At 44.7% G+C, this 23,867-nt stretch overlaps 1 protein-coding gene across 1 annotated transcript in view; it reads left to right on the plus strand.

Annotated features, from left to right (window-relative positions):
• Positions 1-23,656, plus strand: part of LOC105059326 (probable transcriptional regulator SLK2) — a 37,642-nt gene extending 13,986 nt beyond the window's left edge. Inside the window, exons 7-10 of the mRNA XM_010942586.4 lie at positions 1,826-1,926; positions 16,335-16,428; positions 16,541-16,610; positions 22,586-23,656. Of these exons, the coding sequence (XP_010940888.1) occupies positions 1,826-1,926; positions 16,335-16,428; positions 16,541-16,610; positions 22,586-23,442 (1,122 nt within the window). The 3' untranslated portion in view covers positions 23,443-23,656. The remainder of the gene's footprint in view (positions 1-1,825; positions 1,927-16,334; positions 16,429-16,540; positions 16,611-22,585) is intronic.
• Positions 23,657-23,867: the final 211 nt, after the last annotated feature.

Here is a 23,867-nt window from a genome sequence, read left to right on the forward strand (position 1 = left end):
TCAATCTTAGCTTATTCGTAATTAGTAGGATTGGTGCTGCTATGTGCAAGAGAAGGTGCCTGAATGAAACACTTAATGACTTGACTGGCATTTTTTTTCTTGGCTTTAGATGCTCTTAGAGGCCTTATCTTGATTTTGTTTTATTTCAGAATTTAGGTCCAAAAGATTACCTGTTTGTAGGTTTGAAAACTGCAGTGATATTTGCCCAAATGGAGAGTCCTAAGTGGTGGAAGTAGGGTTTTGAGAGGATGACAGATCACTTATTAGATGGAATTGACAGCTACTTTCTATATTAGGATGTCTAAAAGTGGCAGGAATAGCTGATTGGTTATGTTAACAACTGGTTTTAGTTGCTGATTTGTCTTAGATTTATTTCCTTAACAAAATGTCCTGATTATAGTAGCAATACCACATTTAACTGGCTAAGCCTATCAATTCTTGCCCCTCCTGTTTCTTCCTTCTAATTCCTCTTATTCCCATACTACTACTACTACTTCTCAGTTGAGTTTTTTGCTTGCTGTGATAAAACTGAACATCTCTGTTAAACAGATCCGAGTTTCTGCTGTTGTTTCTCTGTCAGCAGCAGACTAAAAATACTTTTAATGTTGTTTGCTACCACAGCAGAGTGAAAGGAATCATGGGTTGATAAGATAATTAAGAACTTAATATCAAGTTAACTTGGAGCTAAAACTCGGAGTCTTTACATTTCAATGAGACTATACCAAGGGTTCTGCTACTTTGATTTCATTGATTGCTTGATTTCTCCAGAAACTTGCTGTTTTCCACTCTAAAACCACAATAGTGCAGTAATCAGAAAAGGATAAATGAATGTAGAATTGTAGATAGAGTAAAATATAACTGTTTCACACAATCTGGCTTTACTATTAGGTAGCTAAATTGCCATTTATTTAACCTTGTGTATTGCTGAAAAGATATCCTCCAAATTGGCAAAAAAGGGACTAAATAACCATACAAACTTATTTAGTAGCCACCTAATCCTTCTTTATCTTTTCAACTATTTCTAGTCTGGCTAAGACTCTATGAAGGCTAGCCTAGCTGCTGTAGTACCTGGATGGCCTCTGCAGTCTAACAAGTTAGAAATATTTGACCCCACACAAATATAAATGAGATCGGATGCTATAGTGGTTCATTTGTTTTTCAGTCTGCAACCCATCCAGATGTTCATGCCATATTGGTAATATAACGATCAAACCTTGTCCCAATTCCCAAGTAAACCAGATCATGGTTAATGCTTATGCTGCTTAAATGCAAGGGTCCAGTCCCATAGTGGATGGATGAAGGTATGGTAGTATTCAAAAAGGCAAGTATGGATCAGGATAGGCCTGTAAATGTTAATATGTCCTCGCACTTGATTTCTAGCTATCATCTGCACATTTAATATGATCTTAAAGCTTCAACTTTGTTCAGCCCCTTAGCTGCTTTTTGGAATATTTCTCATATTTGGCCCTTGTGTTTGAAAATTTGCTGAAGTACTTGTCATCTAGATTTTTGTTCACTCAATGGCTGACTGTCACCAATATCTTCATCAATTTGGTAATCTATACCCAACTTTGCTTAACTTTGCTTCTGTTTTTTTTTTTTTTTTGGTGTGGCATTCTATACCAACTGTGACTTTTAATTTCCAAACTAAATGTTTAACCAATTAAATTTCTTTCTAAACATGCTTGCCTGACATCTTCCACCATTGCTTTCAATTGTTCAAATAGTCAAATGTATATATTGCTGAACGAAGCTACATAATTGCTCTAAATTTGTTGGTCAGATTCATATCTGGTAGTTGAGTGACACATTTTTATTTTTCCAGGTGAGCCAGTTGTTACACATTGCACAGAAATATCCAACTGCTGTAACTGACAGTGGTTCTGCTGGAGTCTCACACCAAGATTTGCAAGCTGCATGCAACATGTAGGTGCTTACTGATGTCATGCACAATATCTTTAAAATGGAACTTAATTTTCTCATCTGTGTGGATGAAGATGTTGAGTTCCACATTAGAATGGAAACTATGCAATGTAATTCAATGACTGGATGACTTACATGTTGGTTAAAAGTTTATGTAACATGTGATTTGACTACCATGTTTTGCTTGCTTATCTTAACAAGCATGGAAAACAACTAAATATTGAATGCATCTTAGTTCATTTTTGTTTATTTTGTCATGGTACTGCTCCTTTTAAGTTTAGTTTAAGCCAAATGATTGCCATATTAGACTGGACTTGCTCCACAAGCATTAAAATTTCTTTTAGGACCTATTTCAGTAACCAGGGGGAATAGCCCGACCAATTCCACTGGATCATGGATTGGACAACCATTTTGGCCTGGCCGGCATGAACCCATCTTCCCTCAACCTGTAACCTCTAGGAAAGAGGAAAAGACCTTGCAAGGTCTTTTTTTACTTCCCGTGGAGTCTAGAAACCGCCGCCTTCCCACACTTCGCTCCCACCATTGCACTGTCCCCCTTCCCTCTATCCCACCCAACTTGCCAGATCTGGCAGGATTTTCCCAAACAGGTACTTAGTGGGACATTTGGCCTCTGGGCGTATGATCGAAGATCAACCTTATGATGAACAAGTAAGGTCTTAAGATTCAATCAAGTCCATATAATGCCTAGAAGGCATCCTCCCAAGGCCTGAAAAATAATCTGAAAGAGTCTTATTTGTTTCAGTAAATCCATTATTTAAGTAGGCAAAACTTCAAAAGCAGAGATCACTAATATATATATTGAGCCCATACTTGATCATGCTACAACACCTATATCAGCCACTTAGATTTGTTTCCAATAGAGTTCATTGTTATCTCCATCCAATCTCATTTCTGCTCCACCACCTAGCTTCTATTAGTGGAATAATCTTCATGCAATACTAAGAGTTCAGCCTAATAATTGGCAATTCTACTTGTAAGATCTCTTTGATAGTTTTGATGTTTAATAGATAGAAATTACAGGTTTCTGAACGTTTTGATGTTTTATAGATAGAAATTACAAGAAAATTTGTTAAATCATTTGTTTGAGAATTTGTATCATTGGAACGTAGGATTGTAGTGTTATAAACACAGAAAGAACACACTATCTTGCGAGCGTTATGTGATAACCACATGCCTGCATATTATAAAGTATAAACAATAACAAGAATGTCATATAACTAGAGGAGCTTTAGTTGTGTTTGTAAAGCATGGTTAAGGATGTTCTTAGGTGACAGACAAAAATAAAGATGTCTAATATATACATAATAAAATGGAGGCTTTGCTTGTGCAGATCTCTCTATTCTTCATGTGGATTCCCACATTAATAACATTATTAACAAAGCTCTTTATTTGGGATAATAAGTAGGGCTCTTGTATAATACAATTCTTTATCAAAATATAACAATATAATATCATTTAAGAAGCTTATGAGCTTATTAAAACATATTCAATAAGGAACTTTTCTTTAGTATTACTAAATTAATATAGAAATTAATGACATTATTAATTACCATATTTGCTTAATGTTTGTGCATATTAATGAATAACACTTTTTATTAGTACTGTACCCTATCCATATCCTACATGGCTCATTGCATTATGCTAATATTTTATTAATTTTTATTGGATTTTTGTGATCATGATCATATGTAAAAGTGAAAGTACAATCACTAATGACCCCACTATATTGTATTTAAATATCCCCTAAATGCAATACTTTTATAATTCTTATTATATGCAAGTTAAGATGATAAATAACATGAAACAAGTTCAAAGCTTAGTGTACAACAATATTAATAATATTAATTATTGGGTGAAAAACACTTATTAATATTAAATTATCATAGTCATGTCCATATTGTGATATAGATTTTATGATATAGTCAATGAGCTTAATGGATAATCATTATTAGTTTAGTATACTGACAGCAATCAGCATTAATACTCAAGGAGGCTCAGTTTATCAGTTATAAGTAGGGCTCTTATTTAATAGGGTTCTTTATTTCTCAAAATATGTTAGAAAACAGATGTTTTCTAACATCTGTTTCAATGTTGTAATAGCACCATGATGGTTTTCATAGAGCTATTTGGTGCAAAAATCCGCCTGCGCCGGAGAAGCTAGAGTTGTGGGGGTCGCGGTCGCCGCCGGGACCTGCAAAAGAAGTCTAAACCGGAGGTGGGGTTGCTCCGGCAAGACCCTCCGACGCTCAAGTCAGTTCTCTGCCTCAACAAGAATGGAGTGCTCGAACGAAAATTTTAGCAGAGTTTCTAGGTAAAAATGAGAGCTTAGAGAATAACGTATCTGGGGTCTTCTTTTATAGACGGGGGGAGCAGCGGATTGATAGCGACTGTTTATGATCGCCTCGTCGTGGGCCGTACGGGGCCAGGAGGAATTTATCATGAAGAGTAATGGGGTGGAGTCATGGCTGCCATCATGGCTCGCCACGTGGAATCAGTTGCGGGGAGTGGAGCGGCGTCCATTGTCGTGACTCGTCAGGGAGTGGTGGGACCGCACAGGATCCGCCGCAGAGAGTGGAGCAGAATCGTGGCCGTTATTACGGCCTGCCAGGGAGTAATGGAGCCGCGTAGGATCCGCCGCAGGGAGTGGAGCAGAATCGTGGCCATTATTGTGGCCTGCCAGGGAGTGATGGAGCCGCGTGGAATCCGTCGCAGGAAGTGAAGCAGTGCTGTCCGTTACTGCGGCCTGCCAGGGGGTCCAGACTTGTCGGCCGAAGTTCGGTTGGAGTTTGTAGCTGGAGTCGGAAGCGAAATCCGGCACCTGTAGGAGCTCGGACGAGGTCTTCCTGCAGTCGAAGTTGGAGACGGAAGTCCGGCTCTCGTAGGAGCTCGGACGAAGTTTGTCCGTAGTCGGGGTTGGAGACGGAATCCGGCTCTTGTAGGAGTCCGGACGGAACTTACCATCGTTCGAGGTTAAGGACGAAGTCTGGCTCCTGTAGGAGTCCGGACGGAGTCTTCATTCGATCAAAGTCGAGGGCGAAGTCCGGCTTCCGTAGGAGTCCGGACGAAGCTTACCAGCAGTCGAGGTCGAGGACGGAGTCCGGCTCCTACGGGAGTCCGGGCGAAGCCTTCCAGCAATTGAGGTTGGGGACGAAGTCCGGCTTCCGTAGGAATCCGGACGAAGCCTGTCTGCGGTCGAAGTAGAAGACGGAGTCCGGCTCCCGTAGGAGTCCGGATGAAGCTTGTCTGCAGTCGAAGTAGAAGACGGAGTCCGGCTCCCGAAGGAGTCCGGACGAAGCTTGTCTGCAGTCGGAGTAGAAGACGGAGTCCGACTCCCGTAGGAGTCCGGACGAAGCTTGTCTGCAGTCGGAGCAGAAGACGGAATCCGGCTCCCGTAGGAGTCCGGACGAAGCCTGTCTGCAGTCGGAGCAGAAGACGGAATCCGGCTCCCGTAGGAGTCCGGACGAAGCCTGTCTGCAGTCGCAGTAGAAGACGGAGTCCGGCTCCCGTAGGAGTCCGGATGAAGCTTGTCTGCAGTCGAAGTAGAAGACGGAGTCCGGCTCCCGAAGGAGTCCGGACGAAGCTTGTCTGTAGTCGGAGTAGAAAACGGAGTCCGGCTCCCGTAGGAGTCCGGACGAAGCTTGTCTGCAGTCGAAGTAGAAGACGGAGTCCGGCTCCCGTAGGAGTCCGGACGAAGCCTGTCTGCAGTCGAAGTAGAAGACGGAGTCCGGCTCCCGTAGGCGTCCGGCTCCCGTAGGAGTCCGGACGAAGCTTGTCCGCAGTCGAAGTAGAAGATGGAGTCCGGCTCCCGAAGGAGTCTGGACGAAGCTTGTCTGCAGTCGGAGTAGAAGATGGAGTCCGGCTCCCGTAGGAGTCCGGACGAAGCTTGTCTTCCGGACGAAGCTTGTCTGCAGTCGAAGTAGAAGACGGAGTCCGGCTTCCGTAGGAGTCCGGACGAAGCCTGTCTGCAGTCGGAGTAGAAGATGGAGTCTGGCTTCCGTAGGAGTCCGGACGAAGCTTGTCTGCAGTCGAAGTAGAAGACGGAGTCCAGCTTCCGTAGGAGTCCGGACGAAGCCTGTCTGCAGTCGGAGTAGAAGACGGAGTCCGGCTCCCGTAGGAGTCCGGACGAAGCCTGTCTGCAGTCGGAGTAGAAGATGGAGTCCGGCTCCCATAGTCCGGCTCCCGTAGGAGTCCGGACGAAGCTTGTCTGCAGTCGAAGTAGAAGACGGGGTCCGGACAAAGCTTGCCTGTAGTATCTCCGAGGGGTCCCTTCGAACACGAACTTCGGCTGGGGGAGGTTTTACACCCAACACCAGTCCCCCTACTTTCGAGTTCGAGTTTCGATCGGAGGAAGTACAGAAAATTTTCACAGTCGAAGTCGTTTCCTTGAAGTCTGCCCACGACCGTCCTCGGAAATCTTGGCATTTAATGCGCGCATGCTGGAGCATTTTTCCAATTAGGGCGACTCGAAAAGTCTTTTCGGAATTTCCACCAGGACATGATCCTAAGCGTCACGCCATAAAAATCCGCGAACGGTCAACCCTATGCCGCGGTGAGGGGGACACGTGGTGGGCACTGATTGGCCTAGGGACATCCGCCACCATTACTGCGCCAGGCTCCGTTGCCTATTTAAGCCCCCACCTTTCCTCCAGGGGCTTCACTTCGCCTGAGGGTCGACGCCTTTCTTTCGCCTGAGAGCTTAGCCACTCAGCCACTTCATCGGTGTCCCTTCCAACTCCGAGCGTCCCTCGCGCCAGTCTTTGCCATCTTCGCCGGCTCTCCGCCGTCTCCAGTCCCCCGAGTCTCTCCGAGGGGTTCCCCCGCCGGGGCCTCCGCCCCGGAGGCCAATCTCAAGAGGATGCCTCGGACTAGGAAGAGTGCGAGGAGGAGAACAGCAGTCTGTGAGTTCTCCGGTTGTCAAACTGCCGCTGAGGGTTTCCGTCGCCTTAAAGGGGGCTCGAGGGAGAATTCCTTCACTAACAGGGGTTTAATAACGGAGACAATCGGTGAAGGCGTTCCGCCTGAGAATTTCGGAGTAGCTGAACGGGACGACACCGGTCAAGGGGGCAGAGCTTTCGTCACAAGTCGTGGCGGGATCCTTGATGTCGTCGAGGCCGAGGGATCAGAAGCGGTCGGCGCCGACGGTGGGGCAGTAGAACTTGTTGCAGGGATGGTGGAAGTAGCGCATGCCGACCTTACCGGAACACCTAGGACGGTGGTTGTCGTGGAGCACACGGTGGTGGCGCATGTCTCTGGCGCCATCGCTGCCTCCGGGGTAACTCCGGTTCTTCTTGAAACAGGTCGTCGTTGCCGTTGCCTTTGCTGCCCCCTGAATTCTATCCCATCCTTTTCCCCATAGGATTGGGATTTCGGAGATGGAGCGGAACGAGGCGGGGGGAGAGAGCCGAGAGGTTTATCACACGTACTGAAAAATGCGGTTGGGAAGGACAGAACCGGGAAGAGAAGTCTACAGCTTGAAGTGGCATCCGGTGTATCCCTTCCGAGCCTTGTAATAATGTTTTCTTTTCTGGCCCTCCGGGTCTTGTAACGTACATCTTGTTAATCGAAAAATGAGAAGGAGATTTTGTTACTTCGTCCGCACTTTGCGTTAAATTATTGTCTGCTGAACTTCTTTCCTTTACCATTGTTGTTGTTGTATTTCCTTCTCTCTACTTCTCTTCTTTTCTTCCTTTTCTTCTTCTTTCTCTCTCTTTTTTTTTTTTTTTGACGTCGTCCGTAGGTTGCCGGTAGTTGTCATGTCGGCTCGCCTTTCAGTTGTCCTCCCTCAACCTCAATGGCTCTATGATGTATATTTGATGAATAATATGAGAAGGGAATTTTCTGCTACCTCTTTTACTCATGTGTTGAATTGTCGCTTGCCGAGCTTCTTTTCGATCTTTGCGTCGTTCGGAGGTACCCGATTGCCATCATATCGACTCGTCTTTTTCATCCGTGGCCGCAGATTCGTTTGGAGCCGCTCGGGTTTGGCGCCCCCCATCAGGGCTCGAGCTCGGAGGTCTGAGCTTCCGTCACCCTGAGGAAGTCATCTCATCTCGGGCTTGCGTTGCAAGCTTCCTTGAAAGCTGGGGTTCTTGATAAGAACTCCAACCCTTGCTGAGACGGGGTTCTCTGCATCTTTGACGCTGTTTGTTTTTCATTCGTCGCTGACGTAGTCCATCGCTTTTCCTTTTAACTCCTCTCCCCTTTTTCTTTTTCGAGTGGGATTTTTTCCTTCGCTCTTGGTGGGGCTGCGGGAGTCCGACTCCCGTAGGTGAAGTCGGGGCGAGGTCCGGCTCCCGTGGGAGTCCGAACGGAGTCTACCTGCAATTGAAGTCAGAGACGAAATTTGGCTCCCGTAGGAGTCCGGGCGGAGCTTACCAGCAGTCGAAGTTGGGGACGAAGTCCGGCTCCCGTAGGAGTCCGGATGAAGTTTACCTGTAGTTGAAGTTGGAGACGGAGTCCGGCTCCCGTAGGAGTCCGGACGAAGCTTGTCTGCAGTTGAAGTTGGAGACAGAGTCCGGCTCCCGTAGGAGTCCGGACGAAGCTTGTCTGCAGTTGAAGTTGGAGACAGAGTCCGGCTCCCGTAGGAGTCCGGACGGAGCTTGTCTGCAGTTGAAGTTGGAGACGGAGTCTTCCTTCGATCAAAGTCGAGGGCGAAGTCCGGCTCTCGTAGGAGTCCGGACGAAGTTTTATTGTGAAGGGGCCGCTGGAGAAAGTCCCCCTTTTTCTCATCTGGTCTTGAATGATCAGACCTTAATTGATGTCGGGGCGAGGTTCTTTCCCTATTTCTGTCGTAACAAGTTTCAGCTCTGGTTAGGACGAGGTTCGCCTCTTGTCTTTAACGCGGCTGTAGGGGCACATATGGGCGTTGCTGGGCCCCTTCCCTCTGTCCGGTCTAAAGAGAACCGGACCTTCGACTATGCTCAAGTTAAGGCGAAGTTCTCCTCCTGTCCCTAACAGGGCTGTGGGGGTGCATATAGGCGTTGCAGGGCCTCTCCCCCCATCCGGTCTAAAGAGAACCGGACCTTCGACTTTGCTCAAGTTAGGGCGAGGTTCTCCTCCTGTCCCTAACAGGGCTGTGGGGGCGCATATGGGTGTTGTAAGGCCTCTCCCCCCATCCGGTCTAAAGAGAATCGGGCCTTCGACTTTGCTCAAGTTAGGGCGAGGTTCTCCTCCTGTCCCTAACAGGGCTGTGGGGGCGCATATGGGCGTTGCAAGGCCTTTCCCTCCATCCGGTCTAAAGAGAACCGGGCCTTCGACTTTGCTCAAGTTAGGACGAGGTTCTCCTCCTGTTCCTAACAGGGCTGTGGGGGCACATATGGGCGTTGCAAGGTCTCTTCCCCCATCCGGTCTAAAGAGAACCGGGCCTTCGACTTTGCTCAAGTTAGGGCGAGGTTCTCCTCCTGTCCCTAACAGGGCTGTGGGGGCGCATATGGGCGTTGCAGGGCCTCTCCCCCCATCCGGTCTAAAGAGAACCGTGCCTTCGACTTTGTCGAGACGAAGTTCCCCTCCTGCTTCCGACACAGTTTGTTTTGATTGTCCTGTCGATATAAGCTAGCGCCAAGAGGGGAGATATGTAGATATGCAACTTTTATTTAAGATAGAGTTATCGGTAATACATTCGTAAGTTTTTCGAGCTCCATGGTCGCGGGAGGTCTGCTCCTCCGAGCTCCTTGAGGTAATAAGTTTCGGGTCGGACTACTTCTTTGATCTCATACGGGCCTTCCCAGTTTGGGGCGAGCTTCCCTCAATCCTGAGGTTGCGAGACAGCGGCTCGTCGAAGCACTAGATCTCCTGCTCTAAAGGCTTTATTCTTGACCCGGGAATTGTAATAGCGGGCGACTTTCTGTCTGTAGGCTGCCATCCGAACTTGAGCTACCTCCCGCTTTTCTTCCAGCAAGTCAAGGTTGGCTTTAAGACCTTGCGAATTTTGATGTTCGTTGAATGCCACGACTCGTGCCGACAGGAGTTTAAGCTCAATTGGGATGACGGCCTCCGTTTCGAAGGCTAAAGCAAAGGGGGTCTCCCCTGTGGGTAGTTTTGGGTAGTTCGATATGCCCACAACACATGATAAAGTTCGTCTGCCCAAGTTTCCTTCGTCTTTTCAAGTCTTGTCTTGATCCTCTGCAGAAGGGTCCTGTTGGTCACTTCAGCTTCGTCGTTCGCCTGAGGATGGGCTACTGATGTGAAGTTGTGGGAGATGTTTAAATCTTCACAGAATTTGGCGAATCTTGCTCCCGCGAACTGCTGTCCGTTATCAGTGATTAGGGTCCTTGGCAGACCGAACCTGCAAACGATTGACTTCCAGACGAAATTTTGCACTTTAGCTTCTGTGATTTTCGCCAGTGGTTCGGCTTCGACCCATTTGGTGAAGTAATCAATCGCTACCAGGAGGAACTTCCTCTGCCCCGACGCCATGGAAAAGGGTCCAAGGATGTCCATCCCCCATTGCGCAAAAGGCCATGGGGCGCTCAAGGGTGTAAGCTCGGTGGCGGGCTGTCTCTAGATGTTGGCATATCTCTAACATCGGTCACACTTTCTGACGTATTCAATCGAGTCATGATGCATCGTCGGCCAGTAATATCCTTGGCGGAGCAACTTGTGAGATAAAGATCTAGCCCCCAGATGGCTTCCACAGATTCCTTCATGCACCTCCCACAGGGCGTAGTCAGCTTCCGAAGGCCGGAGATATTTTAAAAGGGGCAAAGAGTATGATCTCTTGTACTACTTGCCCTCATAAAGGATGTATCGGGAGGCTTGATTTCTGAGCTTCCGAGCCTCTTTTGCGTCCTGGGGGAGAACCCCGTCTCTGAGATAGGTTATCAGTGGATTGATCCAGCTGGGTTCGTGGTCAATTTTCATCACGGGCCACGATTCTTCCATACTCGGGCATTTTAGAACTTCAAAGAGAACGCCCTTGGGCAATTCGGCTGGAGCCAGCATTGCCAACTTGGAGAGAAGGTCGGCCCTGGTATTTTCCAACCTCGGAATCTGTCTGATGTTGAAGCTGCTGCAGGCGGGGACGAGCTCCCTTACCTTTTCAAGGTATTTAGCCATGCTGTCCTCCCGCGCTTCGTAGTTTTCGTTGACTTGTCCAACTACTAGTTGAGAGTCGCTGTGGATCTGGAGCCGATCTATCCCTAGCTCTTTGGCGATCCTCAGTCCTGCGATCAGAGCTTTATATTCTACTCTATTGTTTGTTGCGGAGAACTCGAAGCGCAGAGCGTACTCCGCGCCGACTCCTTCTGGACTGATCAAGGTCAGGCCCGCGCCTGCGCCTGACATGTTGGAAGACCCATCCACGTAGAGGGTCCAAAAGCAACCAGAGGGACCTGCTTCTTCTTCGGGGGAGTTCGGTCGGGACTCCAGGCCGTCAATTTCACCTTATTTAGGTTTGGCCTCCTCTGGGATAGTACACTCCATTATGAAATCTGCCAATATCTGGGCTTTCACTGCTGGCCTGGGTCGATAGTTGATGTCGAATTCTGTGAGCTCGATCGCCCATTTTGCCATCCTCCCGGAGGCATCTGCCCGGTGTAGAATCGTCTTGATCGGTTGGTCGGTGAGCAGCGTTACGGTGTGCCCTTGAAAGTAGGGTCGGAGCCTCCGGACTGCAATCAACAGGGCGTAAGTCAGTTTTTCTAATTTGATATACCTGGTCTCGGCGTCTCTCAACGTGCGACTGACGTAGTAGATCGGCCGTTGGACTTTCGCTTTTTTAACAAGGACTGCCGTGAGAGCCATGGGAGAGACCGCCAGGTATAAAAACAGTTCCTCCCCAGGCTCTGGCTTTGCCAACAGCGGGGGTGAGCCGAGGTAGCTCCTTAGTTCTTCGAACGTCTGTTGGCACTCAGGGGTCCAACAGAAGTTCTTCAGCTGCTTGAGGGTTTGAAAGAAGGGTAAGCACCGTTCGGCCGACCTCGCGACGAAGCGATTCAGGGCTGCTACCCTCCCTGTAAGGTGCTGAACCTCTTTTATCGACTTTGGGGCGGCCATTTCCTGGATGGCACGAATTTTCTCTGGATTGGCCTCGATCCCGCGCCCCGACACCATGAAGCCCAGGAACTTTCCCGAGGTCACTCCGAAAGTGCATTTAGTCGGGTTCAGCTTCATTTTATATTTTCGGAGGGCGTCGAAGGTCTCCTCGAGGTCGGCGACGTGGTCCATGGAAGATTTGCTTTTTACGAGCATGTCGTCCACGTAGACCTCCATGTTGCGGCCGATCTGCTCCTTGAAGATTTTGTTCACCAACCGCTGGTAGGTTGCACCTGCATTTTTGAGACCGAAAGGCATGACCCTCTTCCCCCAGATTGGAGCCGATCATCGCCACATGCTCAGCATTCCCGTCATTCAAAGGGATAGGTATCAGATCTTCGATTGGGCCGCCCCTCTCTTCAGCGAGGTCGTCGCGAGCATCCAGCCCATCAACTGGACAGGGGTCGAATTGGTCGCTTCTTTGCAAGGCTATGTTGTAGCAGTGTCTGGCCAGGGCTTGGTCTCCTCGGACCTCTCCGATCCCCTGGTTGGTGGGGAATTTCAACTTCAAATGGTAGGTTGACACGATGGCTCGGAGAGCATTGAGGCCAGGTCGGCCGAGGATTGCGTTGTAGGCTGACGGCGCCTTCACCACCAGGAAATTCACCAGAGTCCTGGATTGCCTCGGATATCGACCTGCGGCCACAGTCAAAGTTATCATTCCCTCCATCGGTACAGCGTCGTCGGTAAATCCTACTAGAGGGGAGCTAATCAGCCTTAAATGGCCGTCAAGGATGGACATTCTTGAGAAGGCGTCGTAGAACAAAATGTCGGCCGAACTTCCATTGTCGACGAGAATGCGGCGGACGTCGTAATTTGCTATATTCAAGGAAACTACAACCACGTCGTTATGAGGAAATTGGATTCCTTGAGCATCTTCTTCAGTAAAGGTTATGGGCTCCTCAATCTTTTGTCGCTTGGGGGGTACGGCTAGTACGTTGGTTGCTTCCTGCCGGGATCCTCCCGAGATGGTGTTGGCGAAATCCGTCGGAGGCCGATTGTCCGACCGCTCCATGTCGGCCACCGTTGCCGGAGGATGCGGGGCCTAGGAAACTGGAGGCGAGGTCGGAGCCTGAGATCCGGCCGCGGAGGCCGTGGGTCGCCGTGTGGATGCTTCGCGAGAAGGCATCGGGTGAGGATCTAATGGAGGGAGGAGAGGACGTCGAAAAAGATGCCCGGGGGCGATTCCGTTGAGCGCTCCTTTAAGAACAAGGGTACTGCGAAGACACGCCCCCTTCCTCTAGCGCCAATCCTGTTGATGCAAAAATCCGCCTGCACCGGAGAAGCTGGAGTTGTGGGGGTCGCGGTCGCCGCCGGGACCTGCAAAAGAAGTCTAAACCGGAGGTGGGGTTGCTCCGGCAAGACCCTCCGACGCTCAAGTCAGTTCTCTACCTCAACAAGAATGGAGTGCTCGAACGAAAATTTTAGCAGAGTTTCTAAGTAAAAATGAGAGTATAGAGAATAACGTATCTGGGGTCTTCTTTTATAGACGGGGGGAGCAGCGGATTGATAGCGACTGTTTATGATCGCCTCGTCGTGAGCCATACGGGGCCAGGAGGAATTTATCATGAAGAGTAATGGGGTGGAGTCGTGGCTGCCACCATGGCTCGCCACGTGGAATCAGTTGCGGGGAGTGGAGCGGCGTCTGTTGTCGTGACTCGCCAGGGAGTGGTGGGACCGCACAGGATCCGCCGCAGGGAGTGGAGCAGAATTGTGGCCGTTATTACGGCCTACCAGGGAGTAATGGAGCCGCGTAGGGTCCGCCGCAGGGAGTGGAGCAGAATCGTGGCCATTATTGTAGCCTGCCAGGGAGTGATGGAGCCACGTGGAATCCGTCGCAGGAAGTGGAGCAGTGTTGTCCGTTACTGCGGCCTGCCAGGGGGTCCAGACTTGTCGGTCGAAGTTTGGTTGGAGTCTGTAGCTGGAGTCGGAAGCGAAGTTCGGCACCTGTAGGAGCTCGGACGAGGTCTTCCTGCAGTCGAAGTTGGAGACGAAGTCCGGCTCCCGTAGGAGCTCGGACGAAGTTTGTCCGTAGCTGGGGTTGGAGACGAAATCCGGCTCTTGTAGGAGTCCGGACGGAACTTACCATCGTTCGAGGTCGAGGACGAAGTCCGGCTCCTGTAGGAGTCCGGACGGAGACTTCATTCGATCAAAGTCGAGGGCGAAGTCCGGCTTCCGTAGAAGTCCGGACGAAGCTTACCAGCAGTCGAGGTCGAGGACGGAGCCCGGCTCCCACCGGAGTCCGGGCGAAGCCTTCCAGCAATTGAGGTTGGGGACGAAGTCCGGCTTCCGTAGGAGTCCGGACGAAGCCTGTCTGCGGTCGAAGTAGAAAACGGAGTCCGGCTCCCGTAGGAGTCCGGATGAAGCTTGTCTGTAGTCGAAGTAGAAGACGGAGTCCTGCTCCCGAAGGAGTCCGGACGAAGCTTGTCTGCAGTCGGAGTAGAAGACGGAGTCCGGCTCCCGTAGGAGTCCGGACGAAGCTTGTCTGCAGTCGAAGTAGAAGATGGAGTCCGGCTCCCGTAGGTGTCCGGACGAAGCCTGTCTGCAGTCGAAGTAGAAGACGGAGTCCGGCTCCCGTAGGAGTCCGGACGAAGCTTGTCTGCAGTCGGAGTAGAAGACGGAGTCCGGCTCCTGTAGGAGTCCGGATGAAGCTTGTCTGCAGTCGAAGTAGAAGATGGAGTCCGGCTCCCGAAGGAGTCCGGACGAAGCTTGTCTGCAGTCGGAGTAGAAGACGGAGTCCGGCTCCCGTAGGAGTCCGGACGAAGCCTGTCTGCAGTCGGAGTAGAAGACGGAGTCCGGCTCCCGTAGGAGCCCGGATGAAGCTTGTCTGCAGTCGAAGTAGAAGACGGAGTCCGGACGAAGCTTGTCTGCAGTCGGAGTAGAAGACGGAGTCCGGCTCCCGTAGGAGTCCAGACGAAGCTTGTCTGCAGTCGAAGTGGAAGACAGAGTCTGGCTCCCGTAGGAGTCCGGACGAAGCTTGTCTGCAGTCGAAGTAGAAGACGGAGTCCGGCTCCCGTAGGAGTCCGGACGAAGCTTGTCTGCGGTCGGAGTAGAAGACGGAGTCCAGCTCCCGTAGGAGTCCGGACGAAGCTTGTCTGCAGTCGAAGTAGAAGACGGGGTCCGGACGAAGCTTGCCTGTAGTATCCCCGAGGGGTCCCTTCGAACACGAACTTCGGCTGGGGGAGGTTTTACACCCAACAATTAACAAAGCTCTTTATTTGGGATAATAAGTAGGGCTCTTGTATAATACAATTCTTTATCAAAATATAACAATATAATATCATTTAAGAAGCTTATGAGCTTATTAAAACATATTCAATGAGGAACTTTTCTTTAGTATTACTAAATTAATATAGAAATTAATGACATTATTAATTACCATATTTGCTTAATGTTTGTGCATATTAATGAATAACACTTTTTATTAGTACTGTACCCTATCCATATCCTACATGGCTCATTGGATTATGCTAATATTTTATTAATTTTTATTGGATTTTTGTGATCATGATCATATGTAAAAGTGAAAGTACAATCACTAATGACCCCACTATATTGTATTTAAATATCCCCTAAATGCAATACTTTTATAATTCTTATTATATGCAAGTTAAGATGATAAATAACATGAAACAAGTTCAAAGCTTAGTGTACAACAATATTAATAATATTAATTATTGGGTGAAAAACACTTATTAATATTAAATTATCATAGTCATGTCCATATTGTGATATAGATTTTATGATATAGTCAATGAGCTTAATGGATAATCATTATTAGTTTAGTATACTGACAGCAATCAGCATTAATACTCAATGAGGCTCAGTTTATCAGTTATAAGTAGGGCTCTTATTTAATAGGGTTCTTTATTTCTCAAAATATGTTAGAAAACAGATGTTTTCTAACATCTGTTTCAATGTTGTAATAGCACCATGATGGTTTTCATAGAGCTACATAATATTTTAAATATAATTTTGGCACTACTATGTGACATTAAAATAACAGTTTGGAAAAAGATAAAAAATTTGTATCCTGCGCATTGCACAGGTTATGCGCTAGGTTAAAATGTGCTTGCAATTGACCCATAGGTTCAGCAACAACCGATATTCAAATCAAGAATGGGTACTCCATGTTAGGCACATATCAGCAAAATATGTTATGGCCTCTTACCACTTTCTCATTACAATATGTAGCTTGTGCGCTCATTCAGATGTTACATTAGCAGATGAACATTATACAATTTTTTAATGCTTTTTTCGTTACAAGATATATATCTATAGACTTGTTTGCGTTGTTGGGCAATGATTATTCTGAGTTGCATTGTGGGCTTCCTCTTCTGATCCGTTCTTTTTTGTAGAATTGTTCAAACAAGTTGTCAGCTGGCAAAAAAGCTGGAATTACAGTCCTTAAATGATTTAGGATTTTCAAAAAGATTTGTGCGATGCTTGCAGGTAGGTAACATGTAGTTCTGGCAGTTTGTTTCATTATCGAGAAATGCATTATGGTCCAGTATGCTCATATGCATGCATGTTCATTTATTGTACTCTTGTCCATTGTCAACAGATATCTGAGGTGGTAAATAGCATGAAGGACTTAATTGATTTTAGCCAGAAGCACAAGATTGGACCCATAGGTATGATCCTTACAAGTTTAGACATAAAAAGTTTGGGATGTTTTCTTTGCTTTGCTTCATGTAATATGTTTCTGGTGCTATTTCGGTTGTCGCATATCTTGGATGAAACTTGCTTTCTGAACAGTAATGTGTAGTTTGTGACATACGATAAGCCTCATGCTAAGGTATCATGAGTGAAACCTCTTTAAAATTTAAACTTTATAATTTTGCTGGTGATTAATGGATCATCAGTATTATGTTCTACCAGTATGCGTCAAAGATCTAGAACATTGACATAAACCACAAACTTACAAGATAGGATTTTAGGTGTCAAATTTTTTAAGTTATGATTTTTTTTCCCCTGTTCCCTGGACTCCTTTGAACTGGCAGTGCATGGGATTAATGCAGGTACTAGATCTTATAAAAGACACGCTGATTCTATTCTGGTATTCCATAGAAGATGGGAGAGTCTCTGCTTTTTGGTAGAACAACAGAAGATAGAATCTACGGCCTACGCACACCATGCTTACATAAGTTTATGATTGGAGAAAATTAAGTTTCGATTCCATAAATCTAGTTAAAAAACAATTTAAAGCATCCTAGTGTTGGAGTTTTGGAATTCAGAATGCTTAATTAAATTTGCCTTTTAAGTTCCAAGCTTTTTCCTCCCCTCAAAAATAGTATAGCCAATTTTGGCATAGAAAGCTAAAAAGTTCAGAAATGCTTTCTTTCTACAAGAAGTTACATGGAAATCTAGATTCAGTTTCAGATTAGGGATTGAAATGGTTTGGGAAGAATGAAAACAAGATTTCAGCCCAAGATAAAACCCATGAAATTGCTTTTGTCATAAAAAAGTTGCTTAAATCATTGTTAATTGAGATAAAAATATTATCACAAGATATTTTAAACACTTATGGTAGACTGTAGAGTCTTCAAATTATAACTTAATACTATGTTTTGAATAAAAAAATTTGAAAACTGTTGTTGTCATATGTTATTGGTTCAAGATGATATAGGTATTGATAATGTATGTTAACCGTAGCATGGTTTGTGCATGAAACTACAAAATAATATCATGATTGATATTTTACAACTACAAACAAGTGACACCATAGCATGAGGAATACACAGTTTTCCTTTCTTGATCATCAGTGGGCTCAATACCAGTAGATTCGTGATGTCTGAAGATGGAGAGGACAAAAAGGTGCAACTTGTCCATGGAAGAAAGTTGATGAATATAAATAAGTCTAGTCATTTTGGTAGGTTATCTCACAGATTTGCTCTCTGTGGATAATATCACCATTGTCATTATAAGCATTTCAGATCTTAGTTCCTTGAAAATTATGTCTAGCGGAGAAAACACTTCGCAGTTTCAGTGGTTCTTGTGGACCGTAATATCTTTTGGTTAGAGGAGACTGATTTGATGCACAAATTGTAGACATGTAAGGTATCAGGGTCGAAGCATATCTTTGACCTCAAGACCTTAATTTTAGTCTCATGTCCATTTCTCACTGAACCATGATCTAAATGTTCAATTACTTGCTAATGCGGCCTGGATGTAATATGCCAAGGAGATCTGTCTTTTGAGGGCAAGTGTTTATCCTCAGTGTGGGAGATACCTAAATGTCATGAAGACATGCTATGGTCCATTTATCAAGTCGGCTAAGTGATTATGTCTATTTCCTTTTTTTTTTTTTTTAGTGATTCTTAAAATTGTTTTAACATTAGCTTTTTACAACTTGTTATGTTGTAAAAATGACAATTTTGAGGTTGACGTGTTAAGGCTTTTAGGATAATAAATAATGAACAAAACAGAATATAAACAAGCTTGAGATGATCGCACATGCAACGTACATAGATGGTTTCTAGGAGGAGCATCTTATTACTTAGTTGAAACAGTCAGAAAGTTGTGTTAATTTGAGACTCCGTTTTTTACATTTCTAGACTTGTCAGCATTTTATAGCACCTGGGGATGGTGGGACATGACATGTCACAACACTGATGGAGAATTCACCTCGAAGCCTCCTGCTGACATCGTGCTGCAGGACCTGATAGGAAAGGCCTGCAATACATGGAGGACCTAAAAGTGGAGAAATCCTAAGGTTTATGTTCCTATATGTGCTGGCTGTCCAGTTTCAGAAAACAAGACAGACTCTGTCGATTAAGGTTTTCTTGCTATTAAAAGCTGAGTTAAAGCCTGCAATAATTGTTAGAGGAATCTAGCTTGATTCTTGAAACCCCAAATAAAAGTTTTATGGCAATCCACTGATTCAAAGTCTGAGCTAATTACATGTGCAATGAATGCTAAATAAAATTTAATTGTGAAATGATTTGCAAAATTCCATAATAGAATTGGAATTTTTCATGTAAGACAGACTTGGGAGATCAACTATATGAGCTATCACATGTGCAATAAAGGATAATAACAGGGAATTGAAAGAAGGTGCCAGCTGGAAGTCAAGACTCACTGTTTGATGACTGGTTGTTGTGAATGGTGTCCTGATTTCTGATCTTCAGGGAGAAGAGGGAAATAAACAAGATTTGATGATTCCTTGATGTTTAAAATTGATTTCCAAGTGATATTGCAAGCAACTTGAACCTTAAAAGCTTTTATCGAAAAACTGTTCAAGGCAGCAATATGATCAATTCACAGAAAAGTAGATATGAGCAGCAAATTTATGATATAAAGCAGAATAATATCAAGAGAAAGATGAGAAGAATAAGCTGCAAGAAAGAACGAAGGTAGAGGGCCAAACCTTGGCCAAAAGCTCTCTTTATTTCCTCATAAAAAATATGCAGCATGTACATACCTTTCAGCCAGCCTTTCTGGATTCTCTTTAGACTCGACCAATCTCCTAGGAAGTTTCTAGTTTTTCTTTTGAGTGTTCTAGAAACATATCCCATTAGCTCTTTTTGGAACTCCTAGAATGTCTGGCTACTGTGGCATATACTGTTCGTGCGACAGTAAAATGAATGTCAATGGGCCTCTTGTTGTCAATCAAAGTTAATTTGAAGACACTATTAAACAAAAATAAAAATCAGTCAGCTACATATTTGTGGCCATTGGAGGAGGATATTTTTGTAACTGTTTTATGCTTATCCATTTCAGCAGGATGAGGCCCTAAGATGTCTCGATTGCCATGAAATCTCACAATCTCAGCCCTTTGTGGGCCTGAACCAAAGTTCGCTGTCTCGATACTAGATCCTATACTGGTACCATCCTATTATAGTATCGATATGTCATTTGGTACAGTACCGGTATGATACAGTATGTCCCATACCGGGCATTACGGCAAACACTGGTTGGAACAGCACTCTGATTGTTCTTAGAGTTGATTTCTGCAGCCATTATTCCTAGGCTTAGCAGCTAGTCTTCATGATCGCTGCATCACATCAGCAAAAAGTGCAAATGCTAGACACTTTCTTTTGGAGTGTCATGCTAGGAATATTATTTTCAGTGTTGGATATTTTAAGTGTCATTATGATTTTGGTATAAAGGTGTCGTGGTTGTCTATCAACTTAAGTATCTTAAGGCATGAAGGAATCTTAAATATTACCTACAAGATCTTATTTTCAGCTTGCAAACTCATGGCTATTCTGTTACTTTGTTTGTTAGACCATTTATCTCTCTTCTTCTCCTTTTCAGTTTCTCTTTTTTGGGTAAGCATCAAATGGTGATTCTACGTTACATATACACACAGATAATATGTGTGTATGTGTGCGTGTAAGTTTGTGTATATCCTGCATCCATGTGCCTAGATTTTTGGAGGCTGCTGTGCCAACACTTGCACCCATGCCATGTGTCCAGGTGAGACTGAAGAAAAGGAGGGAGGGAGCTCAGAAGAGTTAGTGGATATAGTTGAACATAAGATGCTCCTGAGTTTTTCATGCTGGCTAGGATCTATAATTCATATCCTGAGTTGATGAGAAATGGATTGCTTTTCTTTCTTAAGAGTGCATGATTTTTTTTGAGAACATGTAGTACTTGTACCAATGCTTTATTCTAGTGTTGATAGATGTTGTATGCCTTGCAAGATGGAGTGGACAGGCCTTTGGATCAACTATGGTTCATAAATCGTAAACAGACAATTGAGACAGAAGTTGGCTAAGGTCAAGAATGCCAAGAGATGTTAGGGATTTTGTTTGGGAATCATATTGCACATAAATCTAATAGGTTAAAGTAATTTTCTGATTATGAGGAGCTGAAAATGTTGTAATGGAAACTTGAAGAGTGAATTTCAAAGTACATGTTTTTTTTTCTTATTAGTCCTGTAAAAAGACTGCAGAGTTTGTTCTAACAGAATATGAAGCACGGCATGATGCTAAGGGTGCAATGAAGAGTAAAGCATGAAAAACTGTTTCTCTTTCACATTCAGTGGTTAGGATGTGACCCTACAGATTAAGTTATGCATAGACGGGTTCAGGTCTGAGGGAGCTAATCCTGAACATGTGAATTTTCAGGTTCAAAAAGTGAGGGTATTTATGCTTTTAAGAGGAAGATAGAAGGGATTTACTAATCATGTTTCATAGTGAGTGTATGGTTGATGAGTACATCCATTATGGCTCATGTATTCAGACTCACTTAACCTTACTCCGAAGCTCTAAATTACCATATGAACCACTTATCTAAACAAAATGAATGTAAAGTAACAAGCATATTGCAAGTCATGTGAAAGAGCTGTACTAAAATTTAATAGATATCAAATTATTGTAATGGAAAATCTAAATTACCCTTTATAGACTTTTTTGAACCTCTTCTCTTGCAGTTTATCTTTCCAAGAGTACACTTTTTCTTCCTTCCTTTTCTATCATTCGCTGAATATATTTAAATGATTTCCTTTCCTTTCACTTGATTAGCATGGAATAAGCTAGGTTCTTGTTTGAGATATTGTCTTTAAAAATGTTTGTTAAGTAATTTTTAGCTAATGTTCTCATACTCGTATAAATGGTGTCAGATATGCTTCCTTTTTCTTTCTTATAGAGGACCTAACCTATAGATATATCTTTGCATGTGAAATGTCTATTGTAAAATCTAACCTAAATTTTATGTAAGCACAAAAGAATTGAAGAATAATGCTTTTACTCCAGTGCTGTTACTCTGATGTATGCTGGTTCCCTTCAGCTCTTCATAACCATGTAAAATGTCATTAGAACTCTGGGATATAAACAAAGTGCTTGTTGTACACAGCTAAGCTACATCTGAAGTTCCAATGGCTTTTTGTTGACTGAACAATGGTGCATGCGCTACATTACAATGTCATTCAGGTTGTTTTTTAGGTACATAGGATGCACATTAAAGAAGTATGAATGGCTACAACCATCTATTTGCTTAAAAATTTTTACTATTATTATTATATATAACACTTGATAAACGCGCTTCCATTTTTGGATTGGTTTGCTTCCCTTTTTGTTTTTCTGGCAGTGGAGGAGGGCGGGGGGAGGGGCAGGTTGTTGGGGTTTGCAGGGGGGAGAGGGAGGTGGGGCGGGAGAAAAAGGGTTTGCAATTTTGCATTCCCATAGTAGAGGTTATAAGTCATGTTTAAATGCTTAAATGATTATAGACTGGGGAAGATATCTCCACCATATGATCTTGATCTTGTCATTAAAAGTAATGATGTTTCTCTCTATTACTCAGTAGTTACATATGGTGCTCCATGCAACTGTTTGACACCAAAGCATGTCTGTTTTTGTTGATGTTTGGTAGGGCATTTATATTCTGAAGTATACTGGATTCTGAAGTTATCAACACAGTTCTGGCACATTGATATATGTTGTAATGAGCCTGGATATTATATGTTACATGTGAAAACTTTCAACACGTTTGTTCTGGCTTTTTTATTTTTTGACACTCCAAATCATAAAGCAGATCTAGTAGCCCTGGGGATTCCAATATTAATTTACAGTTTTCATGAACTGCACTCCTTATATATATATATATATATATATCTCTCGGATCAAGAAAATAGCTTGAGATTGAGATTGAGTTCTATTTGCAGAGAGCTTGAAGAATTATCCTCAACATGCTGCTGGGAAGCTAGAAAACCATAAGATGCAGGAACAGAAGCAACCGATTACTGCTCATGGTCTGCCAGCTGGTCAGACAGCCTTGAATAAAACCATGGGCATTCATCCTGGAATAAGAAGCAACACGAGCAATAACGTTGCAGCTAGCCAAGTCCTTAGTAATGTCCCACAGAGTGCTGTGGCGGTGAATAACCATCAGAACTTACTGAAGAATCATGGGAATGCAAATCTAAATGTATTTCAGCAGGAAGCATTAAGTACCATAAGTGGCCCCAACCATGCAAAGTGTGGGCAATTTCAGGGCTCTGTTTCCTCGCTTCTGACAAATGCATCTGTGAGTGGTGTACCTGGTTCGCATCAACAGCAATCTGTGTTGAATGATACCTTGTATCAGCAGAGTAATCTACAGCCTTCACAGGTGAGCCAGCACGTGCAGCAACGTGTAATTCAGCAGTTGTTGCAAGAGTTTATTAATAATGGAGGAGCACTACAACAGGCTCCTAGTGTCCCTGATGCAAATGGAAACATGCTGACTGGAGGTGTTGGCAGTAGCATTGGTGGCATGGGAAGTTTGCCGGTCAGGATGAACACTGGGTCAGTCAAAAATGGAATTGGTTTGGGCAGTGCCCCTGCCAAAATGTCCAGTAATGCCTTGGCACCAGCACAGAGCTGGAGCAACAGTTTCAAATCTGTTGCCGGCAGTCCTGCTATGAGTGGCAACAGCCTGAATTCTAGAGCAGACTTGCCTCAAAGCGTAGATCTGCCAGAGTTGGATCAAATTGCTGAAGAATTTGCAGAGAATGGGATATTTAATGGTGAGCCCTGGTGATGTAGGATGTGGATCGAATGTTTGGAAATATTTAGGTGGTTGACAATTTAGTAAGCTTAAAAGACTATTGTATAGTAGCGTAGCTTAGATATAGTGATTCCCCTTTCAATTATGTCATGACACTGATAAGTTATCTAGTTGGCAGTTTTGAGCTTCACCATTTCAAACTGCATTTATCACACCTGCAGGGACAATTTCAATGTGGTTTTTCAAAGTTTTGTAGACCATTTGCATAGATTTATCTTGAGTTATGGCTAACTTCAAAGTTAAACCCCAAAAGATGATAGTTTCATATGTTCCTCTCATCTTACTGTGGATAATTTTTTTGTCATCAGGCTTATAACTTGATGTTATCGAAATTGATTGATATTGCTGTTAATGGGAATTTATTGTGTCAGATAATTGGAACATCCTTGTTAGCTATT

The sequence above is a fragment of the Elaeis guineensis genome, chromosome 16 (genome assembly GCF_000442705.2).
Source record: "Elaeis guineensis isolate ETL-2024a chromosome 16, EG11, whole genome shotgun sequence".
Classification (NCBI taxonomy): Eukaryota; Viridiplantae; Streptophyta; class Magnoliopsida; order Arecales; family Arecaceae; genus Elaeis; species Elaeis guineensis.